Source organism: Lotus japonicus, chromosome 6, assembly GCF_012489685.1.
Source record: "Lotus japonicus ecotype B-129 chromosome 6, LjGifu_v1.2".
NCBI lineage: Eukaryota > Viridiplantae > Streptophyta > Magnoliopsida > Fabales > Fabaceae > Lotus > Lotus japonicus.
Window position 1 is genome coordinate 57,799,880 of NC_080046.1, and position 24,241 is coordinate 57,824,120.

At 34.9% G+C, this 24,241-nt stretch overlaps 2 protein-coding genes across 4 annotated transcripts; one reads left to right on the forward strand and one right to left on the reverse strand.

Annotated features, from left to right (window-relative positions):
• Positions 1–1,698: 1,698 nt before the first annotated feature.
• Positions 1,699–6,633, forward strand: LOC130722966 (uncharacterized). Of its 3 annotated transcripts, none has more exons than XM_057573865.1 (5): positions 1,699–1,855; positions 2,379–3,518; positions 3,823–3,972; positions 4,282–4,467; positions 6,320–6,633. In XM_057573865.1, the coding sequence occupies exons 2-5, from the start codon at positions 2,412–2,414 to the stop codon at positions 6,398–6,400; spliced, it is 1,524 nt and encodes a 507-aa protein (XP_057429848.1). In that variant the 5' UTR covers positions 1,699–1,855; positions 2,379–2,411; the 3' UTR covers positions 6,401–6,633. The 3 variants fall into 3 exon arrangements, with proteins under 3 accessions (XP_057429848.1, XP_057429849.1, XP_057429850.1); XM_057573866.1 differs by having other exon boundaries at positions 1,797–1,946; XM_057573867.1 differs by having other exon boundaries at positions 1,853–1,992.
• A 1,157-nt stretch (positions 6,634–7,790) lies between these two features.
• LOC130726053 (cell division control protein 2 homolog) lies at positions 7,791–12,603 on the reverse strand. The gene is made up of 8 exons (XM_057577268.1): positions 12,445–12,603; positions 12,157–12,341; positions 11,076–11,196; positions 10,655–10,828; positions 9,471–9,634; positions 8,740–8,827; positions 8,601–8,654; positions 7,791–8,123 (listed from the first exon to the last, which is right to left on the reverse strand). Exons 1-8 carry the CDS (start codon positions 12,451–12,453, stop codon positions 8,034–8,036), a joined length of 885 nt encoding a protein of 294 aa, XP_057433251.1. The 5' UTR covers positions 12,454–12,603; the 3' UTR covers positions 7,791–8,033.
• Between the last annotated feature and the right edge of the window lie 11,638 nt (positions 12,604–24,241).

The window sequence follows — 24,241 nt, forward strand, 5'->3', positions numbered from 1 at the left end:
CGATTATTATGGCGTTGGAAGGGTGCTCCTCGTGTACGGTTTTTCATCTGGGAAGTCGTACAAGGTGGATTGATGGTGAATGAGAAGAGGGTCTTGAATCACCTGGCTGTTGATGATACGTGCCCCCTTTGTGGATCAGCTCGTGAGTCAGTCCTTCATGCACTCCGCGACTGTTCTGTTGTTCGCCACGTCTGGAGCATCGTGGTACCGGTTTCATCATCTAGCAGGTTCTTCTCTTTGGACCTGCGTGACTGGATCTTCTGGAACATGAAGGGAGACACAGTTACGCGGGACAAGGAGAGGTGGGTGCAGCGGTTCGCGATCAGTATTTGGAGCCTTTGGCGCATGCGAAACGACGTGGTGTTTAACCATTCACAGTGGGACATTAATCAGGTCCATTGGTGGGTGAATTCTAATCTCTACGACACCACTAGGCTGACTTTGGATGCGGCAACAGGGCCTTAGAGTTACTCTAGTCTCTGTTGGCTATTTCCGGCAGTGGGGTGGGTGAAATACAATGTGGATGGATCGGTTTGGGAGACCGGGGAGGCAGCGTGTGGCGGGGTACTTCGTGATAGCTCAGGTCACTGGCTGCAAGGTTTTTGTCGTCGGCTAGGCACTTCCAATGTCCTTCTCGCAGAACTGTGGGGCATCCGTACTGCGTTGGAGGTTGTAAGCCAAGTTCATTGTACTAAACTTGTGATAGAGAGTGACTCCGCAGAAGCTATCGCAGCTATTACGGATTCTGGTTCGTTGGCTACCCCTTTTTTGGAGATGGTTCGTGCGATTCGACGTGCAATCCCTCAGAATTTGGGGGTGGAGTTCAATCTGGTCCTTCGTGAAGCTAATGGCGTGGCGGATTGCCTAGCCAAATCAGCCCATGTCCTTGGTTTTGGTACTCAGGTCCTGCACTTTCCGTTAGCGAAATGCCGTCCTATCTTGTCCAGGGACGTTGATGAGGCTTTATCCTCTCTTCGGTATCCTTTAGGCTAGCGTTTCTTCGCTTTTCGGGGCCATGCCCCTCCCTGTTACAAAAAAAAAATCATATATTATAAATAGATTGATAGATACTTAGTATTTTATTTTATTAGTATTTAATGTAGAGATATAAATACTTAGTTCTGATAATCCATGTTTTTTTATATTGAAAGACACTTATTTTTTGTCATCATCATTGATGATGAATATATTACTTCAAAATGGGCCAGGCCCAAAGGGTGGGGAAATTCTAATAAGCACAAAGATATCTTTGTGTAACCTTGCACAAGGGGAATCTGACCTACTATGGTGGGTTCCCCGGTTTTAAAAAAAAATTAAAATTAAGATTTTCAAAAAAGAAATTATTGTATTCAATTTAGAATATTCAATAATTTTATCTTTACAGTAAAAAAACTATTATCTTTTATCTCAAACCAACAGATTCAGGTGCAAACCAACAAGATTAAGGTGCAAATCAACAAGATTTCAAAGAAAAAAAATACTGATTTTAACTGGAATAATTCCCAGTCTACCATGGCACCCGAATATATGACTTTGGTTCAGAACCTGTATCTTGCACAAATTCGTCACCTCATCAAGACATCAACACAAGTCTTTATTCTGTACCACTTCATGATTTTTTTTTTTCAAAAAAAAAAAAAGAAATACCGGGTAAGGGCTGAGCCCACCCTTGTGCAAAGGGTGAACCAAGTTCAATGTTGATTTGTATATTGATGGGCCGAAACCAAAAGCCCGAAACAAGATTTATGGAATAGAGATAGGTTCCATTCACCGGTTTCAACTTCCAATATTCACGCTCTTCCCACTCACTGTCATCGCCGCCGCACCTTCCGTCGCCGGTTGATTACCACCGCCGGTGGGTTCCTCTCGCTTGAGATCTCTCCCTCTTGATCTCTCGCCACTGCCACTCACCACTCTCGTGGCTGCTATCGTTTTCCCTCACTCCAGTTATTGTTAATTGTCTTTCACATTCACAATAGAATCAGAATCAGGGTTTACATTCAATATCTCACCTGTTTTTCCTTGATATCATGTTGGGAATTTATCATTTTGCTTTGTGTAAATTGTAATATAGAGCTACCATAATGCTTGTTTTGTGTATTGAATCACAACTCACTAATATGTGTTGAATGCATCATTTCTGTATGTATTTATGTTGGGAGATTCATGCTTTTTGCTTAGTATTAGGGAAGGAGATTAATTAAATGATATCTGATTCAAAGTTAGAGATGATGTATTTTGGCTTAGTAGTATGTTATTTGACTCACTAGGTATTGTTAACTTGGAATTGTCATATATGATAGCATGAGAAATTATGAAATATTAATTTTTGGTGTAATTGATTTGTTAGCACTCACTAGTGTATTTATGTCTGTCAGTTTCATGCCGAAAGCATTTGTTTCATCTTTCCAATGAGAGGAACAATTGGAGTAAGGATCCAAGGTGCCAACATTTCCAATGCCACTAGGAGAGCCCTAGTTCCATTTTCTACGTCTTCCAATTTCGGAGGTGGTCGTGGTCGTGGAGGCCCTCCCTCTGGGGCGGGGCCGTTCAACTTCGCTCCAGGGAAGACTAATTCCAGCGAGTCCAAATCTGACACAACAGAGCCGTCCATTCCTCCTGGTTCTGGACATGGTGATGGCCGTGGCAAACCAATTCTTCCTCCTGGTTCCGGACATGGTGATGGCCGTGGCAAACCAATTCTTCCTCCGTCTGGTTTTCCTTCTTTCTCATCGTTTATGTCATCCCTAAAACAACCGCCTGCTGGTCGTGGCCGAGGAGGTATTGGTCCAGTAGCATCTCAACCTGAACATGGTTCGCAGCCGCCAGATTCTGGACCCAAAACACCCATTTTCGTTAAAAGAGAGGATGTGGCTCCTCATACGGCCGGGGATGGCTTTTCACCTGTTGAAACACCAAAGGAGGATGTTGTTAGCCTAACACTCAGATCCAGTGATCAGGAGAGTGATAATAAACTTCATGGGAGCATACTAGGGGTGTTATCTGGAGCTGGGCGGGGGAAGCCCGTAAAACAGGCAGATCCACAGACTCCAGTTGCAGAAGTGAACAGGCATATCCGCACTCAAAGAGTTCCAGGTGCTGTTCCATCTGAGTCTGTATCTGAGAGACGTCCAAAACTGAGCCGAGATGATGCAATTAACAATGCAAGGAAAATTTTGTCAAAAGGTGACATTGATGGAAGTGATACTGGAAGAGAAAGAACACCAAGAGAGGGAGGTGGACTTGGTCGAGGCCGAGGTCGTGGCAGAGGCCGAGGTCGTGGCAGGGGATTTAGGGGGAGGGATGGAGAAGAAAGGTCTGGTCGGTCTCAGGATACAGATATTTCCCATGCTGGTGGGCTATATCTTGGAGATGATGCTGACGGTGAGAAATTAGCCAAGAAGTTGGGGCCTGAAATAATGAATCAGTTGACTGAAGGATTTGAGGAGATGGCCAGCAGAGTTTTACCCTCACCATTGGAGGATGAGTTGGTGGAAGCCATGGACGTCAATTATGCAGTAAGTGGTCAGCTTCAGATATTGTTATGTATTTGTTGAAAAATGAATATAAGTAGTGGAAATAGAAGTATTATTTCATTTGTAGTTTAGCTGTGTCAAGCTGAAAGTTTTCACTTGTCAGAAAGAACATAAAAAAGAGGATTAGCTTAATTGAGTTGCTCCCACAAACTCATTAGGCTTGATTGAGATAATTTAAATGTCTAAAGAACCCTTTTGATGGGAAAATTTCTAGATGAACCTTCTATTATCTACTTTCTAAGCATATTGTAATTTTTTTTCTGCTTGTTGATGGACTATTTTGCAGATTGAATGTGAGCCAGAATATATGTTTGGTGAGTTTGATTTGAATCCAGATATTGATGAGAAGGAACCAATGCCACTTCGAGATGCACTTGAGAAGATGAAACCATTCTTGATGGTATATGAGGGGATTCAAAGTCAAGAAGAGTGGGAGGTATATTTTAATGCTAATCTAGTCCATGAATGAGAATTACTACTCAATATTTAATAACATTACTTGTAAAGGTTTAGGACATGCGTTACTCACTAATGTCCTTTTTTATATTTTTAATTGATCATCATCTTTTTTAACAATCTTAAGGCCTGAATGACTTTGTTATGTCAAACATGTGTAAGAAACTAAGAATTACATTTAGATAAGGGCTGTATTGCTGCATTTCATTTGAATTAGTTGTCTAATTTGTGGGTGTGTGCGTGTCAGGATATATTTTTCTCTATTATTTTCTAACTTCATATACTATAGGAAGCAATGGAAGAAACAATGGCACGAGTTCCATTAATGAAAAAGATTGTCGATCACTATTGTGGACCAGACAGGGTAACTGCAAAGAAGCAACAAGGAGAATTAGAGAGAGTTGCTAAAACTCTTCCCACAAGCGCTCCATCTTCCGTGAAGCAATTTACTGACCGCGCTGTTATCTCTCTTCAGGTTTGAAACTGGAAATATTGATACTGTGAGCTGTGTTAGACATGAAATGCCTTTTACTTCGCTAGTTGTTTCTTTATTATGTTGGTACTCTCAGCACAAGTGTCTCTACTGATGTTCTATTGTGCTATTCCATGTTTCATGGACCTCCTTCAGTATTATTTCATAATAATTTGATATTAGTATGTGATCTATTTTTGGGATGGCCACAGCAAGTGCTGTGTGACAAACAATTTTCTGTTCACAAGAGTGGTATATTCAATAGAAAACCCAAGAAAACATTGCAGTTCTTTCTAGGAATTTAGAATCAAAATGCTACTTGGTAAAATAAATCCCAAAAGTATCAAGAGACAGAGATGGAGATAAAATATTTCTTGTATTACTACCTTAATTGTTTTTGAAATCAGCTCAATGTTGATGCTGTACCATGCTGAGCTGTTGTTATTGGCAAGACAGTGATCAGAAAATCGATTCTCAGCCTAAAAAAGTAATTAGAATTTGTTCAAGTATATGAGAAAGTAAGAGTGCGAGCAACACATTCTTTTTATACACACTTCACGTGCTTGGTTTTTTTAAGGTCAACACATTTGCCCCACTTTTTAAAAAATGTGATGACTTTTTAAAAAATGAAACAATCATCTAGATTGTATTGTTGAAGAGTGTCCCTAAATGTGTGTTGTTACTTGCTATCATTTCTGAAGGAAAAGAATGAAGATCATGCCATGGGTTATTTTGTAGTTTACATATTTTAAGGTGACTGCTTTTGAATTTTGATACAGTAAAATTGACTATGTTAGTAGAAATCCATGCGGTTCCTTTACATTAGTTATCTAGGTTGGAAGTAATTTGGTGTAATTACAAATTCATTACTGGAGAATTTGTGGCTTTGTACATCAAAGAAGCCACTCAGAGGCTCGGTGTTTTAATTTTTATGGTTATTTAGTGTTCGTTTATGTTTGGGCAATCAATTTATTCTGGACATAGTCACAAGTGTGACTGGTATTGGACAGATCTTAATCACATACTCACATTGAGTAGGAGAGCATCTCTATTATCTGAATCCTGACATGTAAGGATTTTTAGTTGAGGCTGGCGTTAATTTATCCACACAATGAATTTCATAATCCTCCTGTCTCTTTTTTATCCTTTCATGGATTAGGATAAATATGCGATATTCAATTTTGACAGCAGATTCTCTGTATGAGACAGAATCATAGAAATGACTGCTAACGGTTGTTTCCTTTCAGAGGTTGGTTGGTACTTTGTTCTAAGAATTATTTCATAGTTCCTTTGATAATGCTTCAGCTGGATTTTAGTGTTCTAAATTTTCAAATGCTTTCCTTGTTTTTTTTTTTTTGCGTTCAATGTGGAAACCTGGCATTCTGATGTCATCATTTTTTCATTTGTGTAGCTGTGGTTTCTTTGGTAATAATGCTATCATAATTTCTTCAGAAGAGATCACTAACTCATTAGAAGCAGTCTCAACCTCAAGAAAAAGAAAAAAGTAGAAAGTACTAGAAGTTAACTTAATGGTTGGATCTAGTGGTTCTGGCTTAGCTGATCATGCTGTTGTTTCCTCAGTCTAAAGTTGTAGTTTTTTATGTTGTGAAATGTGAACTACAGTAGTGATGGTTAAACAAATCTGTTGTCCTTTAACTTGAAGGATGTGAATGCTAATAGTTGATGTAACTCTTTCTGCACATATATAATGCTATATTAGACTACATATAATATGCTTGTGGCTGTGATATCATGAACGATTTAACACCAAATAGATATATATCATCATAAAAAAAACTTTGTAGAAGTAATATTCTGCACATATTATTCTTATATTTGGTTTGATATGATGCAGAGCAACCCAGGCTGGGGATTTGACAAGAAATGCCATTTTATGGATAAGCTAGTTTGGGAGGTATCTCAGCATTACAAGTAACTTGATATGCCAATCACAATTAAACATGGTGGGTTTCAAGGTTACAAGTACACAATTTCAAAGAGTGTGGATATTAAGTTATCTACCCTGTTTTCTTTTTATTTTTTTATGAGAAAACTGCTATGGTCCGAGTAATAATATGAATGATAGTTGTAGCATTGTTGCTGGCAATTGTTAAACCAATTGTAAACTTTGTAATAATTTTCCATTTTATTTAGATTCTTGGCTATACATATACCAGCAGCTATATATCGTTGATAAATCAAGAGTGTATTTACAAGAAATTTGGGAAGAAATTAGAGCTTACGAATCAAGAAATGATGTTAGATGAAAATTGGTCTGTGATTTGTATTAAATAAATAAAATAAGATAATGCTATTTAAAGGATTTATTATAAATTTAAAATTGATTTTAATTTGGGCTGCCTTTATTGTTTAGTGTACTTATTATAATCATAAAATAAAATATGTTTCTGTATTATTTAATTTAATTTTGGTAAACGTGGGATTGTAATATTCATATGATCAAGAATATAGAAAATACAAACTGGAAGCAGCTGAATATAAAATTCACTGTGCCTCTATTCAATCTCTTAGCGTGGTTAGATATATTTTTTTTGTATCATTCTTTACACAATTTACATACGGAAGCCTTTTCCTTGAATCCTTGAATTAATATTGACTTTAGAATTAATTGTAGAAAGATTTTTAAACAAACCTACACTATGTATAACGTAATATTATACCTCTAAAAATAACGTAATATTACCGGAATAATGACCTCTTAGGCTAGCTAGAGTGTTATAAATTGAATAAAAAGAAAATGTATAACAACTTTCATTAAAGTAGTCTTAGAAATCTCAATCAAACATTTGCAAAATTTTCCTACAATCATTATAATATCCATTCCGGCTGAGTGAGATATGTTTGGCTAACTCACATAACATGACGATCGTTCGCACCGAAAGATTTAGTCTAAAGTAACTTTTTGGAAAAAGACAAAAGGTACATAGTGTCACTTTTCATTATTGATTGTTAAAATAAGGCATCGAATGTGAGGTGCAACAGGTTATGACAACTAGTGAAAATTATTTCATTTCATATTTCCTCATATATTACCATCCTTCTCAGTCACTCAAATGCATCCCACACTTTTAAGCATATCTGATTTCTTCTTCTACTCTTGTAGTTTGATGTGGTAAAATAAAGGACCTAGCATTTGACTAAACTTCCGAGATTTGCGATCAATTATTTGATTTGATCAAGAGAAATGCGTAGAGGTACTGTTACTTTGGCGCAAATAGATTTCATTTGAGTCGGTAGTCTGTTTGCAAACAATCGATGAAAATGTAAACAAGGCATGACTCTACCACTACCACCACACATAAGCAAACTGAAAATTTAGCTGGTGTACTATATTGAGATTTGGACAGGACAAAAAGGTAATGCGCAATTTGATCACACAGTTCACACTCTAGTTGATTCTGAAATATTTGTAAGGACAAAATACAAAATTGAAATGTGACTGAGTCCCAAGCATAGAAGAAAATACCAAGATAGCAAGCATTCTCGCATAGTCAAAACCCATAAATTCTGCACATATTTATAAACACCTTTGCCATGAAGATAAGGGATCATGGTACAAATTTAATGTCTTTGAAGTATTCATGCTCCACAGCGCTCCTGGCAGTGATTCTTTTGGTGGGATCCAAGCAAAGCATACTCTGGAGCAATAGATACAGACACATACAATATAGTAAGCACCATAGATAGGAAGTCGAATTTTTAACAAACTTATGTTTAAAAAGCAAATAAGGTATTCCTAGGATCATCTACTAAAATCTCCCTCTAAAGTTGATGAGAAAAAACAAAGGAATCTCTCCTTCAGTTAAAAATTTAATGGAGTTGAATATTCCTAAGAGAATGCGACGAAGTAGTAATGATGTGTTTCAAATGCCAATTGTGCAGATATCGCAATGTGTTGCTATAGCGGATTTCATAATTTCCACAAGGCAATAGCATTATTGTGGTGCTACAATCACTATTTAACAGCAAATAGCCACTATTTAACAGCACGGGTAAATTGGAGACGCAAGGAAATAGGTCAAAGTGGAGAATTAGACATTTAGACCTATTAAACTGACTGGCACTGTTTTTAAATGATGGCTAAGAAAAATAATAACATTATATCTTGCACTTACAGAAAGAAGATTAAGACCAGCTGGATCAAGATTTGGAACCATAGATGCCAGGTCCTGCAAAGTTAAAGACAAGGTTAAATTCTTTCTGCAGTAAAGAACCAAAGATAACCAGGTCAAAGACAACTAGTTATTTAATTACCTTGGATGGCCACTTGGGAAATGTTGATTTAAAATCAGGCAATGAAGTTACTCCAGGCCATGTATCCTCATTTGGTGTTCCCAGGATTCTTCATATCAGGAACAATATGTAAATAAGTAACATACATATGTAGCTTTGATTATTCACTTGTAACCCAGGCGTAGTTTTGTTAATTGCGAGAGGACAGTTTCATGCGAAGACAAACATCAAGTTAACTATAGTTCAGTAAGAGAATCATTTTGTCATATATTTTTTACATATGAGTAATGTTGCCCCTTTATGAAGAAATATATTTATATTTCCATTAATTTTTGTGAAAGCATTTCCAGAGCTCCAAACCAGTTCAGTCCATTTTCTTTATTTCACTAATCTCTACATATTCATCATTAGTGCTTAATTAATCTATCTCGCAACGGAGGAAGAATTTCCAACATATCTTGCAGAGAAGGGGAATAAAAAAGACAGTGGCGTGAGAATGAGGCCAAGCAGGCAAATTGCTCAATAAGACAATATCAAAACTGACAACTAACTTAAGAGCCTTGGCTATCAAATGTTACCAACATGTCAAAACTCATTTCACTTATATGTGTATGAGTGTCTGCATACTCACCAAAAAAAGATGTCCATTACCAAATAGGATTCAAATTCTACTATTAAATCCCAAATAAATACTTAAGAATGTGCCATTTTTTAAGAAGAGAATTAAACAACGAGCAAGTAAAGATATTCACCTGAATATTCTAAACAATTCATCAATCTCAGAGTCTCCAGGGAATAGAGGTCGTCTATTTACCATCTCTGCAAATATGCATCCCACTGACCAAACATCAACAGGGGTGGAATAATGACGAGATCCAAGCAATATTTCTGGAGCTCTGTACCACAATGTCACCACCTAGAAGCAATAACAAATTACTATAAACACTGATATGGGATAAATATTAAATATTTTCACCAGACTATCACAATACCTTCCAACAATATTTTATATGTATACTGACATAATTTGTTATTAAGTAATTTCAAATGTTTTAATTCAAAATAGTAAGAACAGATATTTTTAGGTTAATAGAAGTTTGGAAGGGTAGGTTCCCCAATCCAAGGTGAGGGCATGGCACTAGTGAAGGCTCACAGTAGTATGCCCAGATGACCTACCAATGAAGGATCATAACAGAAATCGAACACTACCTTTTAGTTGACACAGTTTGATCTGATTGGTTGAGCAAACCTTGAATGGCAGATTATACAATGTGGAAAATCTTACTACCATTCTCTATCACCTATTATTTGTGGAACTCATGCTATTAATATATTTACTGTAGTAAATTTTCAATTTAATGTAATCAGCAGTTCAGCACGGAAACAATCTCTGCATACCAGATAGGTGGATAATAAGAAAGTGACCAATGACCTTTCAGGCTTCAGCACTCCTAAGGAGGAAATCTCCAGACATTGATTTGCAAAATTATGAAGAAAACTCATTTTTTACAAGTCAGATAGTCATCTTGTGGTAAAATTCAGGTAAGCTCTCAAAACCAATATCCAAATTAAAATATTAGAGGAAAGACAAACTACAGTCAAGACTTATTCTACTAAGTGAGGCACTCCACATGGATTCTAGTACACCATTGAGTTCAACGTTGCGTCTACGAAGAAAACAGACAATGAATCTGGCCCAACCAAAAAAAGAAAGCCGAAATATAGATAGTTTTTAGATCAGAAGCTGAAAAAAAAAACTACCAAATATACTTTTGAAGATTAGTCGTACAGTCATAGTTCACAACAGAGTAACAGTTTCAGCTATGTTTGGAGTTCCAAATATGTAACTTAAAATGCATCGTGATCATAAATCAGTTTATTATGCAAAACCCATTCATTTCAAAATTTGATTATGTACATAGGGCAGTGCACAAACCTCATGAGTAAATGTCCTGACAGGAATGCCAAATGCCCTAGCCAATCCAAAATCTGCAAGCTTTAGTGAATTAGTACGACGGTCTATCAACAAATTCTGTGGTTTCAAGTCTCGATGAAGAACTCTATGCGAATGACAGTAAGCAATGCCACAGAGAATTTGATAAAGGAACATCTGCAGAAAGGATCATTGAAGAATTCAAATTCCAAATTCCAAATTAACTTCCCCTTTTCACCAAAATTGGCATATCTTTTTGAATCCATGACAAAATAGATTTTATATTAATGATGAATATTAAGGTGTACATAATATTATATCAACCACAATTTAACATAAAACAGATAGGAAGGGAGTAGAAGGGAGAGGAAGGTAGCAGTATCACTTAACTAATCAGTCCAGAAAACCATAGAAGTTAACCCACCTTTACTTGTCGCGGGTCTTTCACAAACTCAGGAGATGAATCCATGTGCTTCTTCAGATCTAAGTCCAAATACTCAAATACCAGATACAATCGCTTCTCGCTGTGCACTACATCCTGCAACCTGTCATCCACAAAATCATCAGGCATAACTTGATAAGGAAATGGTTACAGAGACAGAAAAAAGATTTACAACAGCAACACAGCAAAACAACATAATTTAAAGGAATTGATGCTGTGTGAGAGAAACTTAAAATCAATAAGTTTTCTTGGGTCATACAATACAATTTTTGATAGGATAACTTATATAATAACCCAGAAGCATGCCTTCTGTAAAGCTATAATAGAAGATAAAACAGAATCTATGATGCTTATGAGTGTAATGCCAGGACATATAAAACCACATGTAAATTAAATATGGGAACTTAGCAAGACCAAAAGCAGGACTCAAAATGAAAGTGTTCACATAATTGTTGATGCACCGCAGTCACCTTACCCACATGAACTATTCACAGCTATACCGTCACTAAAATGAGATCTTCATATAGCTTTACAACTATCAGTTAACCAAACCCCACAAGATTAACATATAATGGAATTGAAGTATCAAAAGCAGGTCTCAATTGATCCATGTATCCAACCAACACCGCAAAATGTCAGCACAGGCTATCAGGAGATGATGACATAACAAAAAACAATACTCATAGTTAGCACACCATAACAAACACATTATCAACACTCAGAATTCGAGCGACATGAAAACATGCAAAGACTTGTTTAGTTAAAAAAGAAAACATAAACTGTCAGAAACAATCACCAACAACACCTTAATGAAGAACAATATCACAATCAAACCACCTCTTAGGTTCCTACCAATCATCATGACGAAAACGATAAGCATTGATACACGCTTGCAGATCCAATATTACACTAAGCATCAAAGTCAAAATTCCAAATAGCAAGAAAAAATCACACACAGTAACAACTTCATCAAAACCACCAATTCACACTGCATTGCTCCAAATAAATAAATTAAAATTAAAAATAAAATAAAAACTGAGAGAGTGAGAGCGAGAGAGTATACCTAACAATGTTCCTGTGCTGCATTTCTTTGAGGAGTGAAATCTCGCGTATGGCGGTGCTGGGAACACCTTCATCCTCCTGCTCGAGACGAATCTTCTTGAGCGCGATGGTCTCGTTGGTGACGCGGTCGCGAGCCTTGTAAACGACGCCGTAGGTTCCTTCGCCGATCTTCTCAACCTTCTCATACTGCAAAACAAACAAACAAACAAACCAGAAAACACAGAATCGGTGAGCGTTTGAAGCGAAATCGGAGATGGAAAACGGTGCGGCATTGCAGGTAAACACGAACCTGTTCCATTGATGAAGAAATTGAGTGCAGAAATGGAAGATCTGAGAAGGAGGTAGGTTAGCGCAGAGAGTGTGTGTGTGTGTGTGTGTGTTTGTGTGCAGTGACTCTCTCACACTCTTGTTTCCTTCCCTCTCGCTCGCTTTTGCTTTTCCCTCTTTTTCTTTTATTCTTTTGTTTTCCTGCTTACAAATATCCTATGCCACGACCCTCATAATTATGTTCGAGTCGAAAACATTCACATAATGGTGCGATTAACTCTTTGAGTGGAGTCTTTGTCACATTCATAGAACTCAAAATCGATCGAGAGATTGTTTAAGAATAATCAAACATGTATCCCTTGAATTAACCATCATTTTGTTGGGTTTTGTTATTTTATTTGATGATTTGTTATTTTTAGGGAAAATGACAAGAATGTATGTCAACCAGTCAACGAATGATCCACTGCTACGGTCAGTTACGGAGATGCATCAAGTACTGCCTTCCTCTTCTTGACTAACAGTCAATTTCTTAATTCTTATTGTGTTTTTGCTATTTGCTAAATTTAGCTAATAAATTGAAGCAAAGAAATATATAGTAAAGTTAAAATGTAATTGAATTTTTTTTATGGGTGTAAATTTTAAGTGGTTTCTTCCTATAAATGACTTTACATGACTCTTCAAAAAAGACTTTACATGGATCTTGCTTGTCTACTTGGTAAAAATTTAATTGATTGAGTATATATATTGGTAAAATCAAATTGAGAAAATATTAATATCAAAACTTAATTGTGGTTTAAGTTAAAAATATTAAATTCATTTATTGATTATTTGACTTGAGAGAGTATTAACGTCTGAACTAATAATGATTTAAGGTAGACTTGTGAAATTTATTTAATAATTTTCATATTATTGAATATATTTATTATAAAATAGTAAATATTAAAGTTATATTATAATAAAACTAATCATTAAAATAAATTAATATTTTTTATGTATACATATTAAAAAATTATGTAATGATAACATTAACTAATTACTACTTGAATTAAATAGTATTAAAATTTAAGTTTATTAATTGAATTAAATATCAGATACTAAAATTACTTTAATATATTAATTATTACTAATAACGCGGAAAAATATTATGAATAATTAAATAATATTATAATTTAATAATTTTAATTTTATATTATATGATAGTTCTAATTGATCACTACTATTTAAAAAAATGTATTTATTTTATGTTTTTCCTTTTCAAAATATTGAGAAATACAAGCCCAAAGCCCAACTACATGCCATCTTACACGGTTCCAGTCATATCTGTTTATTGTCATTACTCATTAGAGACATTAACGGAAGCCCTTAAAGGTTCGGCCCATTGAAAATATAGACATCAATTTTTTAGACAAAAAAAAAATACATGCACCAACTTTGTTACTATTTTGTTTTCAAGGTCTCATTTAATCATTCGACCTTTTTCAAATTGTTGACTCATTAAAATGTAGTAGTTCCTAGTTCTTGTCTCCAAATGATAGATCAAGTAGTAAAAGCTGAAAATATACGGGTTAGGAAGGGCAAGGTTCAAGGATTAATCTCTAGAGGGCGTAAACTCGTGCACTGTTAAATTGTTTCAAATTGCATCATACTTCTTTTGAACTATAATTGTTGATGTAGATAATGAAAGTTGTGATTGTCAATGAAGCTGATAAAAGCGGAATATGCATATGTTAACTGTTAGGTGAGAGTATAGTTGAGAAAATTCTTCAAGCTCTAAGCTCTCAAAACTGATTTTAAGTGGAAGACCGTCATAACAAGTGTCATAAAACAAGGAAATAAGAAGCCCCAAAAACTTTAAGAGTGACAATGTCAGTCAACTCATACAGAAAATATGCTTATATTGTGGTCATTCGCCAGGGTAGAGACCGTTCAATTATTGAGGTGAATAATGGGCCTCAAGCCCATAGTTTTTGTTAAGAATAATTTTATTTTCATATGAGGCAGATTCGCGGATAAACAAAATCACTAAACTATTATAAGACCGAACAACCATCAAATTGGTGACAGTTTAAATATGCAAATGGTTGTTAATTATCCCTCACTGACAAACAGCACCCAAGTGTAGTGGCTTCATTTATGATCACGTTTCATCTTGCACAAGGACAACTATACTAACATGTTACACAGTACGGGCATTGGGATTGTGGCATTAATTCTAGTAGCCAAATTCAAACTCAAGGAACACTGCCTCTGCAATTGCCAGCAATACTGCACATATATAATATACATATTAAGATTCATTGTCTCTTTTTATCTATCTTAGCTTATCAATTAGTGCATGTTTGATAAGTGAGTTTAAAGACAAAAATCAATTATACATGAAGCTAGAAACAATTAAGAATGAGTAATTTGGTTTTAGAATTGTTTATGAAGAAGGAAGTTCTTCATCCCAACTCATTATAAAATCGGATTTTGTATATCATTTCCAAGAATTGATTTAGGTCTATTATCTTTTAGTTGTAAGCGTGTGACAAAATGAAAGACAAAAGGAACTAGAAGATATTGTTGGGCCGCAAGAGGATAAACCGGGGGATCATCACATTGGGCTTACATGAGCACACCAAAGTGGATTGGACACCACATCTTTCACCCAAAACCTTAAGGCAATGGGTGTATGGGTCCTCTCACTTATAAAGTGCTCATCTCTCCTCTAACCATCCAATGTGGGACTTCTTTACTCACACTTGACATCCCAACAAATATGAACAAACGGCTAGAAGTTGCTTTCCTTGAACTTGAAATGTACCTAAAGGAAGTGGCATAGGATCTCTAAATGAATCCCCCAAATGAAGGCCAATGGATTGAACAAGTCTTGCACCCTTGGAACTAAAGTCATTTATAGCACATGGAACAGTGCCACGTGACCCAGAACGTAAGGGTTTAAGTCCTGTTTTTCAGTTGATGTGTATCAAGTTGGACTAAAAGATGATATAAAATAAAATTAGGATTGCCCACATGGAAAGGGATCTCAATTTTGCAACTACCAATGTGCATCATCTTGCATATATGAATATGAATTATGAAGTAAGATCTTCATCAGCAATTTCATACTGAACATGCCCACATTTCCCGGTAGAAACGGGTCTATATTATCAATTACTTGTTTTGTATATTTTTTCCTTGAGTATCTTCTTGTTGTTAAATTGCAGGTGAAGTAAAGACTAAAGAGTAAAGACTAAAGATAATAACTGCACTATAATTACAGAAATTATATATTAAACAAATACTACTATAGAAGGGGGAGTTATAGTTAAGAGAGATTAGGCAGCAAAATGTGGTGACAAATGACAATAACTTCACATTTCACAATAATATATTGTGACTACAAATTAAATGTTATTTTAATATGTACAGTGCAGCAATGTATATAAATATGTGCATATGGGATTGTCCAACTTCTGCCGCCTGTTCGTGCGATGATTGATGATTGTAAACACTACTCCTAATTTGTTGTGAATTAGCTGGGAAACAAATAATTTTTGGGTAACAATTTTACCACTAGTTTACAAATTTTCCATTTACAAGTTATAAAAGGTGTATTAGTGTACTATCAATAAGTAGTTGATGCTAGACAAAGCCCATACATATATATTCTAAATTATATATCTGAAATTCTCTAATTAATAACGGGAAAATATAAATAGACATGCACTTTTATGGGACATCCTTTAAACACACCACTTATGATGATTTTTAGAAGGGAACATGAATACAGAATACATGATAGTGTCAAGACCTGAAAGCTTTTTTATTTTTTTTATATGACATAAATATGTGTGTGGGCTGTAGGAAATATTGTTAACATTTAATGGTATGGTGTTTCCTCTCTTCCTTCGTTGATGACCCACTAATCTCAAATTCGGTATAATGTCAGGACAACAATGTATCTATGTATCATCACCTTACTAGAATTATGTACGTGTGGGTGATGATGGTGCATAGCCAGCATAAAATTCTATACTCTACAGCTAAGCCTATTAAGTAGGCACTGTGGTTGGTGATCGGGTTTAAGAGCCCCACCCTATCAGATATAAAGTTATATAGTTTGTCCTTTTGCTATTGGTTTAATTTGATTTTTTTTAATAGAGTAGAGGGCTATTGGTTTGTTTCTTATTAAAAATGCAAACTGACTAAGATATTGAAGCAAACAGCACTTGAAGCTAGGAAAATGCAATAATCAAGAAAGGAAGGGGAAATTAAAAGATTCAAATATTGAAGTGGAGCCCATCTTTGACATTGTTTGAGGGGTTCATTTAGAATGTGTTAATCACTTCTTCATAACCACAAACAGGTGGCATGCATGATCAAAGCCGTCCATTGCAATGTGTTAATATGAAGGTTATAATGTGCAATTAACTATTGTCAATTGCTTTTTGCACTTTTTTTATCTCTCAAATGAAAAATAAATTTTTTTCTAACCTTATCCTTTTCCACATGAGACAAGACAATACCATTTTGGCCGGAAATATCACGTGTTGTGACTAGCATTTCTTACAATAATGACATGTTTGTTAACAATTTTTGTAAAACAATTTTTCAGTTTTAAAAAATTGAAAAGTAAAAAACTTATTTTAGAACATCGAAAGATTAAAAAAAATTATTGGGTATGGACGGATTTTAAAAATAATTTTTAAAAACAGGTCTTATTTACAATTTTTATAACTAAAAAACTAAAATATTTAAAAGAAATTTTCTGTGGTTTTTAATTTTCAAATCACAATTTTTTCAGCTTTGAAAAACATATGCTCGAACCATTTTTTTTAAATGAACTTATAATTTTTTTCTAAAAATATTTTTTAAATTCAAAAAATAAAACTGTAATCAAACATACCCTTATTCATATTGTAAGATTCAATCAAGATATCATACATTAATCCCCCTACATTCCATCTTTCAAACTAATCTTATGTGACATATTTTGCTTTCCATTTAATACACAACATTGGTAACTAATAGCTTTGATATTTTGCTTTTGATTTGGAAGCAAAATTCACCATATGATTACTCTAGGCACATGTCATCAATGGTGACATGACTCATTGTTCGACACATCACTAGTAATAAAACCAAAGTTATATATAAAAATAGGGACGAAAACCATAATATTTTGATGGTAAGGTCAAAAACCATAATATTTTGTGAATCTCTTCCCGACCAGGCTAGGCTGAATCGGGCCACCATGTCGGGATGGGAATGACTTAGTTTAATTTGCATCCGTAGGTGCAAAGAGCCCACACACCTTGACCTCATGAATTGTTAGTCCTAGGCCGACCAATAAGCGTCGACTTCTGACTACTATTTGAAAATGATATCCGACGATAAGCGTTTTCTTTTTGTGGTTTTTTTTGCATTTATATATATATATACACATTTTTTTTCAATAATTAATAGATGTACAATTTTTTCAATAAATAAAAGCTACAAATAATTTTTATTACAACAAAGAACAAACATACAATCATTTCAGGTAAACACCTTTAAACATACAATTTTTTGAGAGGTTTATAACTGCCGCAAAATGTGAAGATTAAAAACTGCCAAAAAAAAATGTGTGACTAATGAATGTCTGTAAAAAGTTGTATGTTTAATTGTTTACTGATAATTTCTCTTTTGATTAACATATAGACACAAGTGATGTGTACATGCGTCACGGGGTTTGGCAAGTGTCCCGCGTGCCCATATGAACACGGTTGTGACAGGCAGAGCCAAAAACATTATATATTCTAATTAGTGAATGAATTAGGGGTTTAGTGAGCTAAGCATTTGATTAGTTTAAGGGGGAAGTTGCAGTGACAAAGCGAGTGTGAAGGGTTGGCATTAATTTCAAGAGTCCTATGTGTTACGATTTATAATATAGTATTAATTTGAGCATGAACATGTGGTATATAATTTAATTGTTATGTATGATTAAATTAGAGGCCTGCTCCACATGGTAGGGTGTGGTGATTCTTAGTGGAAGGACAAAAAGCTTGTTAGAGTATTGATGAAAGAATCCCAGTTTAATTTTGTTCGTTTGTGGGATGTGTGATTGGCCTGTCATGCAGGAACGTGAGGCAAGTGTTTGTCTCAACTCAATCCATAATTTTGATATTACAAGGAGTATACAACTACTTATATATAAATGCTAGCCTCTCGGGTTGTGTGGGATATGAACCACGATAAAATATGTGCATTATCTTTTTGATTATTGATCCCTAGTTTTAAGAACCCGATTAAATTGTTTCTTTGCATGCATGAGTTGGCGGACTTAACGTGTGACTAATTTATACATACATTTCTGAGTACAAGAAAGAAACTAATGTCTTTGGTTTGAATTTTGTAAAAATATTGTATAGCTAGTTCATTACAATAAAAATATCTAATGCACCCTCAGCTAAATCAATGTTAAGCCGCGTTGACTTTTAATTGTATTTCACTTAAAGATAATGTTGGTTTTATCGATTCTAATTTGCGTCGTCCAGTTGTCAAATAGTGTCGATTTTGGTCGATGCTAATTTCACCGGCTAAGTTTGCATCCGGACAGTTTTAGAGTTGGAAATGATTGACGCTAATGTGAAATCGATTCGTCCATCTATTCTACCCACAACTTAGCGTCTCTGACAAAAAAATTCATGTTTAATTTATAAATTCTCTCGAATCCTAACTCCTCTCACTTCCACTCTTCCTCGATCTCAAACCCAAATCACTCTCCCTCTCAGACCCTAACTCTGTGTCGCTAATTAACTCGCTATCGCCTCACACCCCATTGCCATCGCCCCTACTCTAGTCTTGATTTCGCACCTCCAAGGAGCCCTGAGCCCAACCCATGCCTCCACGCCTACCTGCCCAATGCCCCATGTGCCACTAGTGCCTGCATCCTTGACTGCCCACGCTGCGTTGCACCACCACCGCCCCTGTCTTATGTGAGCCCCAAGCCCAAACTTGCGCTCCCATGCCTCGACATCCTTGTAGGTTATTTCTAAGCTATCTTGAGAGGCTCTATTTGCCCTTGTTAAATAAAGTTCGGTTGTTTAAAAAAACCGCGCGTCATGGTCTTTCACCATTGGCTTTTGCAACATGACCATCAATGGAAAGCCAATTCGTAGTTTATGTGATGTATCAACAGATAATGTAATTAAAAGTATGTGCTTAAAATAAATATATGCAAAGCCACGTGAGTGGAATTGTTCAAAATGCACAGGTGATAAGTTATCTTCACATTCGTCTTATATGAAAACTTTTCCAATTATATAAGCTCAGATATAATTGTATATAGTTTCGATAAGAATTTTTCCCTAATTAATTATTGCTAAATCATAGACTTTACACAACACTTGCCATTTGCGTTATTACATCATACAAGAGATGTATTTCATATATAACTTCTATTTCATGTGGGAGTTATTTTAAGGGCAAATTCGACTTGAGTCTTTGAACAATCTCATGAAAATTTCATATGTTATGGTACCCATGATTATCTTGAGGACTCGATTCCACCCTATGATTTAAAGCTTAATAAACTTTCGGGTTTTGGCGCATATGATAAATTCAGAGTGACAAAATGCCATTGAGATCAGAGAGAGAAAGATAGGGAGGATTAGGGAGTAATAGTTATTATTACCTATGTTAGTATAGATTCTCAAAATGTCTCATCAAACATATGAGGACGGTGATGCTCTCCATGATCATTGACCCATTAACAACTTTGAATAATCATGCCAAGTGCCAACTATAGATAAACAAAACTAAGGCACCCTGTCGACCAAAAAAAAAAAAAAGATTAAGGCACCCTTTTGTCCCCACAATATGGCACATCATACACAAGGGAAAAAATAGTGAGAGAAAATTTTGAAACCTAAAAACACTCTCAATTAGAGACTTAGAGTAAATCAGATTTTGAATTTGAATGGCTCGTAATCCGTTTGTCGCGAAGGCGGGTGCTCTTTGCGATGGGCTTCAGCTTGCTTGGGACAAAGGATACATGTGGATAGAGTGCGAGGTTGATAGTTTGGACCTTGTGCAGGCGGTGGAAGATGAGGATCTAGGCAGGTTTAATTTGTGCCAGAGGTTCGTGAGATTAAGGAGCTGCTCAAAAGACAGCGACGTAGTTCCTTGCGGGGTATTAATCGGGAAGCAAACAGTGTCGTGGATTTCATTGCCAAGCCAGCCTTCTCTCATATAGGGTTTCGTGCTATGACAGGTCCTTATGATCTGGAGGTTTATCTGTTGAGGGATTCCCTTAGTTTCTTTTCTATATTTACTAGTTTTCCGATGTATCGAAAAATTAATTTCTTAAATTCACGCATTTAGTAGATCTTAGCTGTCATTCGACAACTTAAATTGTAAGATAAAATATCCTTATCGTCTGATTTTCTAATTTAGTGATAAGTATGAATCTACTGATCTTAATTTTATGCCCTAAATTTGGCGAATGTAGCAATGTTGTCAGCGCTTATTGTTTATAGTTTGTGAGCTATAACAAATTTTATATATGTTTTTTAAATTTTGCAATTTGTTCCCGAAGGTTAGCTCAAGCGGTAAGAACTATAAGACATAAGGGTTTGAGATGACTCATTTATTAACAACTAAAATTTGCGTATAAAAAAAATCATCAACTGCAGGTGCGTGTCGCGAGGAAAAATGTAGGGCTGATGAATATTATTTGTTGTCAAAAAAGTTATAAATAAATAAAATCAGAACCTTCAAAAGTGTCATGATTGAATCATTTTATCAATAGGATGATGATTCTTTCAGAATTGAGACTACACCTAAACCAAGAATAATTATCTTTTGGAATCAAACAAACGGCACATACGTTAATATGACTCTTTATGGAAGATACTAATTACCGTGGCCTAATTATAATTATATTCAGATCTTAGATTAGGCTTTTTTTTTTCATTTTTTAAATCACTGTCCTTTATCATTCCGACATACTATATATTAGCATGCATCCCATCCCACAATCTCATCATAATCGCTTTTAGAAGTTAATTTGATTATCCGTAAAAAGCCGTCCTTGAACAGCTAATTAAAGCACTGAACTGGCTGTTAATTATTATATTTTTAATTTGGATCCTTCATGCTTCCAAGTTATGTGACCTCAGAAGATGATGAAAAGCAAGACTAATTCCCATGAGCTCAAGCAAGAAAGAAAGAAGTAAAAACACTCAACCAAGAGAAAATTCAAATAATCAATAAATGGTGTGGCTAAGTAAAGTCACTTCATTTTGACTTTGAATGGAGTAAGTGGACCTGGATCTATCTCTATTATAGATCAAAAGAATTTACTGATTGATATGATGGTCTTCAATTCAATATTTTCTTCTCAGTCCATTGTATTTTAGTCACTAAATATGGCTAAACATTATGTGTAGTAAGCTTTGCCTTAGTTTTTTCAGTGTTAACACAATTAATCAATTCCTCACCCCACTGTTAGCACACTAACGATAAAAATTCCGTCAATAAGCTCTGCTTTAATTAAGGACAAAAAGAAATAAACAATCCTAGCTAATCTAATAACTACAAGTAGGGTAAGAAAAGTTGAGACCACACAATTCATACAAAGATATATATTCTTTTTTTTAAAATAAATAATGTGTTAGTTAGACATCAAATTTGCATATTGAACTTATAACAATTGGGTTAAATATTTTTTTCTTGCATGTAAAATTTGCACTTCTTTATTTTAATTAATAAAATATAAAAGACTTAGATACATTTTTGGTCCCTATAAAATATCTCACTTTTATACCAGTCCATGTAAAAATTTATCTACATTTTGCGGCCCTTAGAATTTTGATATTTGATTTTAGTCTCTACCATTAGTTGGAGTCTGTGGTTAGGTGACTGACTCTCACCCCAGTTAACAATAATATCGAACATACTTGAGTTCCCAGTTGAGGCTTGAGTTAGACTCGTAACACTTTGATTGAAAGGTATGTCCCTTAATCCTACCAAATGTGCCAAAGGGGATAATATGATTCTTTTGTGTTAAAAATCAATTTGTATTGATTTTTTTTAATTTTATGAATAATGTTTTTCTTCATCGACATAGCATATGGGAGTAATTAATATCATGCTAAATTTTTTAGCAATGATACATAAATACCTAAACAGCATAAATCACTCTTGGACACTTCATTTTTGTGGTATTTTTTACTGTCGGTACATTTTTTTGGCGGTTAAAACCGTCATAAAAGTGAGTGTTTGATAATAGTTTGTACTATTTAGATGTTCACCAATTTTTTTTTCAAAAATTGGTATTTTTCTACATCTTCAAGCTCATAGACTTTGGTCCCGTTTGGAAGAACTTATTTGAGCTTATCTGATAGTATAAGCTCTTATGCTAGTGTTTGTGAGAGCTTATGCAAACAGCTTATGACCTACCATAAGTTGTTTTGAGCTTGTTTTCATAAGCTACTCATGATAGCTTATGAAAAAGAGTTTATAATTATATATAACTTATTTTCGATTTATTTTAATAATTTTTTTAAAATGGCTTATGAATAAGCGCTTATGTCATAAGTGCCTATGACCATAAGCGCTTAATTAAGTTGTGTTTCAAAACATAAGATAAGTATTATCAAGTGAAGTTAAAAAAATATTATCAAGTGTCTAATATTTATATTTTATAGGAGTAATTAAAACAAATCCTCTCAATGCTATTCTATGGACTTAGTTTAAGAGAGATTTTTCTTTCAAGATTTCTACAACTGACTAAAACTAGTTACTCGAAGTTAATTGTCAGATCACATTAAATAAATAAGATTGTCTAAATGACCAAAAAAAAAAAGTTTGGGTTAAATAACTAATCATCCAATCACATTGAAGATAAGTGAGTTGAAATTTCTATATTTTATTTATTAATTTATTTCCAAGTCACTTATCTCTAATGTGATTGGATGATGAGTTGTTTAACCCAAACTTTTTCATTAGTGATTTAAACAATCCCTAAATAAATGGGTATAAGGCAATTTTTTAGAGCGGCATATAGTGGCATGGTGCCTCATTGTGAGGAAGGAACACACGCAGACACACACATACCAGTCATATCATATAGGTAGTTGCCACGTTAAAACATTCTGTCCTTTTTTGCAAGCCAAAAAAAAAAAAGCTAAGCCTGATTGAATGGCTCGAAACGTTTCTCCGCGAAATGCGGCTACTTGCCGCCTCTTTTGTTTCTTGTCAATTGTTTGTAGAAATGAAATGACCATTCTATAAAAGTTACCCCCACAAACACCACACCACACCCATCTCTATCTCTTTATATAATAATTACCACACTTGATTCATTCACACACATGCAAGCTCACTTGTAATTTGTTAGTTTCATTACCATCCAACATTATTTTCCCTTTTAGTTACCCAAGAGAGAAAACAACAAGCAATTGGCACAATTTTGACCCTTCACATATTATATTGTATATGTTTGTTTTAGCATCAAAATCAACGCAAATGTGATTTCTTCAGACGTAGTATTAAGATAATAGTGAAGAAATTAGAATCTAACACGTTGAGTTTATTGTGAATTATGTTGAAAAATTTAGATTTTAAGTTTAACATGGATGAATGTATGTTGAGTTCAACGAAAATCCAAACACGCACACATATTATTTGATAAATGACCCAGCTGAGCTAACTCTACACTTGTGTTATTTTATTAGTGAGTCCTGCAATTGTTGTTATTTAAAATTCATTCTTCTCTCTCCTGATGTAGCGTATGGAATAGAGCTGTTTTGTGTGAAAAGTCAGCGTCTCTCTCTTTATCTTTCTATTTGTAT

Bases quoted from the DNA above. Each gene is read 5' to 3' on its own strand.
- LOC130722966 (XM_057573865.1), top strand. From the start codon at position 2,412: ATGAGAGGAACAATTGGAGTAAGGATCCAAGGTGCCAACATTTCCAAT. The intron at 3,519-3,822 runs GTAAGTGGTCAG...ACTATTTTGCAG, and splicing joins CCATGGACGTCAATTATGCA to ATTGAATGTGAGCCAGAATA. The intron at 4,468-6,319 runs GTTTGAAACTGG...GATATGATGCAG, and splicing joins GCGCTGTTATCTCTCTTCAG to AGCAACCCAGGCTGGGGATT.
- LOC130726053 (XM_057577268.1), bottom strand. The intron at 8,655-8,739 runs GTAATTAAATAA...TTAACTTTGCAG, and splicing joins TTCCCAAGTGGCCATCCAAG to GACCTGGCATCTATGGTTCC. The intron at 8,124-8,600 runs GTAAGTGCAAGA...CTATTGCTCCAG, and splicing joins CTGGTCTTAATCTTCTTTCT to AGTATGCTTTGCTTGGATCC.